At 42.6% G+C, this 6,000-nt stretch overlaps 1 protein-coding gene across 1 annotated transcript; it reads right to left on the reverse strand.

Annotated features, from left to right (window-relative positions):
* Positions 1-2,489: 2,489 nt before the first annotated feature.
* Positions 2,490-5,011, reverse strand: LOC131008187 (uncharacterized). The gene is made up of 4 exons (XM_057935080.1): positions 4,883-5,011; positions 3,813-4,172; positions 3,111-3,455; positions 2,490-2,777 (listed from the first exon to the last, which is right to left on the reverse strand). Exons 1-4 carry the CDS (start codon positions 5,009-5,011, stop codon positions 2,490-2,492), a joined length of 1,122 nt encoding a protein of 373 aa, XP_057791063.1.
* Between the last annotated feature and the right edge of the window lie 989 nt (positions 5,012-6,000).

A 6,000-nucleotide genomic window follows, 5' to 3' on the forward strand; every position in this document is an offset into this window, starting at 1 on the left:
CTCTCCTCATAGCTCAAGTCTAGTTCCAGGGATACTTCTTCTTGGTGAATGACGTGTTTTGGATCAAACATGTATTTCCTCAGTTGAGATACATGAAAAACATCGTGGACATTCATGAAGTTTGGTGGCAACGCAAGTCTGTAAGCAACGGGGCCTACTTTCTCTAGTATATCATACGGTCCTATGTATCTCGATTTAAGCTTTCCTTTCACTCCAAATTGATGCACTCCTCGAGACTGGAAAACTTTTAGAAAAACTTTATTTCCTACATTGAAATGAATCTCTGTTCTTCTGGTATCTGCGTAGGACTTTTATACGATCTTGGGCCTCCTTGATTCTCTGACGAATCTGTCGCACGGTAGAAATTATTTCTTCTACTGCTTCAGGTCCAAGTACCTTTCTCTCTCCTACCTCGTCCCAATAGAGCGGAGACCTACACTTCTTCCCATACAAGGCTTCATATGGAGCCATGTTAATAGTTGACTGGAAACTATTATTATACGCAAACTCAATTAGGGGCAGAACTTGTTCCCATTGGGTTTCTCTATCTAGCACAACAGTTCAGATCATATCTTCCAGAACTTGTGTAGTCCTTTCGGACTGTCCGTCTGTCTGAGGATGAAAAGTTGTACTAAAGTTCAATTTAGTACCCAACTCCTTCTGCATGCTTATCCAAAACCGTGAGGTAAATTTGGAATCTCTGTCGGATGTGATCGTCATCAGTATTCCATGCAGTCGTACTATCTCCCGAACATAGATATGAGCTTGCTTGTCAGATCCATAAGTAATTGGAATAGGTATAAAATGGGCACTCTTCGTCAATCTAACAACGACTACCCAAATGGTTGTGTTTCCTCTTTTCGACTTTGGCAACCCAGTGACAAAGTCCATATCTGTATGATCCCACTTCCGCTCTGGAATCTCTAACGAGTGTAGTTTGCCATAAGGTCGTTGGTGTAGTGCTTTTACTTGTTCACATGCTAAACATCTTTCTACGAAAGATGCTATTTCTCTCTTCATTCCTTCCCACCAAAACCTAGTTTTTAGATCTTGGTACGTGCTTCCTGGGTGTGCAGTGTAGGGAGTGTCATGAGCTTCACTCATAATTTCATTCTTCAACTTATCCTTATCAGGCACACACAATCTTCTTTCGTATAAGATGACATTGTTAGCTGCTTCTTGATAACCTTCCATTTTCTCGGTTCGAATCTTCATACGCAACTTCTCCATCTTCTCATCTTCTCGTTGCGCCGCGATAATCCTTAATCGCAAATTAGGTGTAATACTCAACGTAGCAATAACGATCTCTGTCGTTTATCGTGGTAATATTACTTCTATTTTCATTCTCTCAAATTCTTTGATCAAGTCCTTCTCTTGGGTAAGGAGAAATCCCAATTCTGCTTGATTCTTTCTGCTCAAAGCGTCAGCTACAACATTAGCCTTTCCGGGATGGTAATTGATTCCGCAATCATAATCTTTTTCTAACTCGAGCCATCTTCTCTGTCTCATATTGAGATCTTTTTGCTCAAAGAAATATTTGAGACTCTTGTGGTCGGTGTATATCTCGCACCGTACTCCATAGAGATGGTGTCTCTATATCTTCAATGCGTGTACCACTGCTGCTAATTCTAAATCATGCGTCGGGTAATTCATCTCGTGTGGTCTGAGTTGTCGTGAAGCATAAGCTATCACTTTCCCGTCTTGCATAAGTACACATCCTAGACCATTTTTTGACGCATTCGTGTAGACAGCGTACTCTTTATCTGTCTTTGGAACAGCTAGCACTGGGGCAGTGGTGAGTCTCTTATTCAATTCCTGAAAACTTCGCTCACATACGTCAGTCCACTCATACTTGACATCCTTCTTTAGTAGGTGCGTTATTGGCTTAGCAATTTTTGAAAAGCCCTCAATAAATCTTCGGTAATAACCTGCTAACCCCAGAAAACTGCGTATTTCGTGCGGCGTAGTTGGTGATCTCCATTCTTGTACAACCTGCACTTTCACTGGATCTACCTCAATTCCTCTTGCAGAAACGACATGGCCCAGAAAATTGACTTCCTTAAGCCAAAACTCGCATTTGCTAAACTTGGCGTAAAGTTTCTCAACTCGCAACTTCTCTAACACGATCCTTAGATGTTCTTCATGTTCTCATTTACTTCTCGAGTAAATTAAAATATCATCGATGAAGACTAACACGAACTTATCTAAGTATTCGTGGAAAACTCGGTTTATGAGATCCATGAACACAGCAGGGGCATTCGTTAGTCCAAAAGGCATCACTATAAACTCATATTGTCCATATCTTGTACGAAATTCCGTTTTCGGAATATCCTCTGATCGTATTTTCAATTGATGGTATCCCGATCTTAAATCGATCTTCAAAAAAGTGTTCGCTCCCTGAAGTTGGTCAAACAGGTCATCAATCCGAGGCAACAAATACTTATTCTTCAGCGTCACCTTATTCAGTTCACGATAATCGATGCATAACCTCAAGCTGTATTTTTTTTCTTGACAAAAAGAACTGGTGCTCCCAACGGGGAAATACTGGGTCGAATGAAACCCATGTCCAATAATTCTTGTAGTTGCACCTTCAACTCTTGTAACTCTGCCGGTGCCATCCTATAAGGTGCTTTTGACATCGGTGCGGTTTCGAGCTCAAGGTCGATCGTAAACTCAAGTTGTCGATCTGGTGGTAATCCTGGCAAAGCTTCAGGAAAAACATCTTTGTACTCCCGCACGACTGGCACGTCGTCTATGTTTGCCTTGGATTCCTCACTCTGGTTTAGGTATACATCGTAAGTAGTTGTATCCTTTCTTTACAAAAGCTTTTTAGCTCGAAGCGCTGAGATGATTAGCGTCTTTCTCCATTTTCTCTCAATGCCGATAAAAGAAGTAGGCTCTTGGCTGGGAGGTTGAAATGATATTCGTCTCTCCTTGCATTGTATCGTTGCATAGTTTTCCTCTAACCAATCCATTCCCAGTATAATGTCCAAATGCCACATAGGCGTTACCCTCAGGTTTATAGCCTTAAGCTTAATTGATCTTAACTCAAATTCTAAGTCAGGAAACACGTGTAAAACCGTAGTAGTTCTGCCTATGGGAGTGGTTACCTTTAGATGTTGCGGAGTAGGTTCTACGTTCAGTTCCAATGTATCCACACACGGAATGGAGATAAAAGAATGCGATGCTCCAGTATCGAACAATATTACTATGGTTACTCCTTCTAACTCGCCCATACCTGCTAAATTTCCCTGATTCTCATCCTTCGCTTTCTGATTAATGGCAAACACTCTCTGATGATGCTGCTGATTTGCTTGCGGAGCTAGTGGTCGTCTTCCCGACTGATGTGGTCGGTAAGCTTGCTGTTGGCGCTGTGGCGGCGGTAACGGTAGATGTCCCTCCATAGCCTTAAGTTGTGGCTGGAACTGATTTGGTCGCCCTCCGCTTCCACTTTGCTGACGATTGGGACATTGATTTGAATAATGTCCAGCCCTTCCACAGGTATAACAGTTGTTCGTTCCAATCTTGCATTCTCCCAGATGTAGCTTGTTACATTTTGGACAAGGTGGTATCCCTCGGGGTCCATGGGTTGTTGCTGGGGCTACCGGAGGTCCAGCATAAGGTCACTTGTCTCTGTTTTGAAAATGTGGTGGTGTATTCTAATGCTGCCATGGCTTCTTAAATTCTTGACTTCGGTCCTCCCATTTTCTCTTACCTTTCTGTCCCTGTCCCGAAAAAGGTTGATTTCCCCTTTGAGGGTTCGGGTTCAACTGGGGTACAAAAGTTTGATTCGTCTTTTTTGGCTGCATTACCAGTTCCATATCCAGTGCTCGATTTAATGCTTCAGCATATGACAGCGCACTCTGACTCGCCAGGACAACTCGTATCTCTTGCTTTAGTCCAGAGCAAAACAGCTCTGATATCTTCTCGTCTGTATCTACTCGATATGGTGCATATCGAGCCAAATCACAAAACAAACGATCGTACTCAGCTACTATTTTGTTTCCTTGTCTCAGATTTACAAATTCCATCTCCTTCTTCTTCCGATAACTTCGCGGTACATATTTTTCATACAGAGCTATCTTAAATTGCTCCCAAGTTAGAGCAGCCATCTGTTCTGGGGTCATGGTTTTCTGCTTCGCTTCCCACCAAAAATCTGCTGACCCCTTAAGCTGATATGACATATACATAAGACGTTCAGGATCATCACATCAAAGAAATCTAAAGATTCGCTCCATGCTTTTTATCCATTCTTCAGTTTCAGCAGGATCTCCAGACCCATTGAAGGTAGGTGGATTCGGCCTAAAAAATAGTTCTTCTATCTTCCTTTCTGGTTGTGGAGGAGGTGGTGGTGGCGTAGGATCTCTTTGTTCTTCCTCTTCCTCTTCTAGATTTCTGTATCTCCTTCTTGGCGGCATTATAAAAAAAACATACGTCAGCTCTTAAAACTAGTTCTTATAAATCATAAATCTTAGGACTCTTACTCAACATCATACTATTTCTATAACATTACATCTCTAGTTAAAATCTTCGTTCGTGTCTTACGTCATGATATGGAAGCATAAATCAAAACTCTATTAATAAAAGACCCTCTGGTCATCATCATATATATATATATATAGGAAAAAATTGCCTCTTCCGAGGACTCTTTACAAAAATGGGGTATATACAGCAAAAAGTCCCCTAATACCTACTATGACGCTCTATCAAAACGGTCGTCATACGTACTAGGCATCTATATATGTCATCTACTGATATACACACTATACTATGCATCTCTAACTATATACATCTATCTACATATAAACATCAATATCCCAACATCAGATGTAGTTACTCTCACTCAAATCCATCCGGTCCCACCGAAGCCGTCTCCTGATACTCTGCTTTCAACATCATCTACTGACACCTCCTCACTGGGCTCGGTCTCTTCATCCCCACCTCCATCAGTCAAGCAGTTCCCACTATCATCGTCATTCTCTGTCTCATCTTCAACATCTGTGTTCGCCATCAGGCCGAAAATAGGTGGCTCTGGAATAGGCTCCCAAACATCGGCTCCATCAGTAGTGGTCCGACGCTATAGTGGTCGGGTCTGTCCATGCCCAACAGTCATCTCTGGTGTCTCCTCGTCTGGGTCCTCGTCATCACTATCAATCTGAATCAGACGAGACGATACTTCCTATGCATCTCGGGATAACGGGTACAGAATAGGATACATATAAAGCTAGAACTCAAGTGTGCCGGGTTCAGGTAGAGGAGCAACCCTCGGGTAAGGATCAAAAGGAACATGCTCGATCCAGGGCGTCGTAGGTGGGATGGGTGGTATGATCTCCGAATGAGGCAATGATAACGGCTCAGTTGCTGGGGTCGGCTCCCAGGGCGGCAGATTAGAACTCGAGAACGGAATCAGTGTCAAGTAATAAAATGGATCATAGTCCATAAATGGCGACCCAGTCTGAGAAATACCCGGTTCAGGAACAGTAGACTTCGGGACAATGGGCTCAAATGCAATGGCCTCTTCAGGCACAACTGGCTCAGGAACATACTGAACATCATCAGCTGGGGGTGGAGGTATAATCGGAAGAGGTTCTTGACGAATCCGTCGTTTGAGCTTCGCACAAATAAAATATCCCGTGCCCACAACTAGACTAGCTAGTGGTAAGTCCATAGTCGAATCCACAGGGAACAGAGCAGTAACTCCTCCTGCAAGGGTGTCACTAAAAAGGATTTGTATTCTGACGGGTTCTGACCACAACGTGCTTATGAGCAGAACAGGGTTTCCAACTAAACTGAAATAAAAAAGGTAATTGAATTAAATAACAAAACAATCCTGACTTGGGTTCGAATCACTAAACATGAACTAGGCACTCGATCATTGGTGTAAAGATAAGTTACTATACTCGCATACCAGTGGTTATAGGCATAAGAATTGTTACGCCCCTATTGTCACTCGTCACGCACGTAAAAACCCCTTACCCAATCTATCATTTCAGTTTATGA

The sequence above is a fragment of the Salvia miltiorrhiza genome, chromosome 2 (assembly GCF_028751815.1).
Source record: "Salvia miltiorrhiza cultivar Shanhuang (shh) chromosome 2, IMPLAD_Smil_shh, whole genome shotgun sequence".
In the NCBI taxonomy this organism is placed as follows: Eukaryota; Viridiplantae; Streptophyta; class Magnoliopsida; order Lamiales; family Lamiaceae; genus Salvia; species Salvia miltiorrhiza.

Bases quoted from the DNA above. Each gene is read 5' to 3' on its own strand.
- LOC131008187 (XM_057935080.1), bottom strand. From the start codon at position 5,011: ATGGCGAACACAGATGTTGAAGATGAGACAGAGAATGACGATGATAGT. The intron at 4,173-4,882 runs GTATCAGGAGAC...ATGTCATATCAG, and splicing joins TAGATGATGTTGAAAGCAGA to CTTAAGGGGTCAGCAGATTT. The intron at 3,456-3,812 runs GTAATGCAGCCA...CCCAATCGTCAG, and splicing joins GAGCACTGGATATGGAACTG to CAAAGTGGAAGCGGAGGGCG.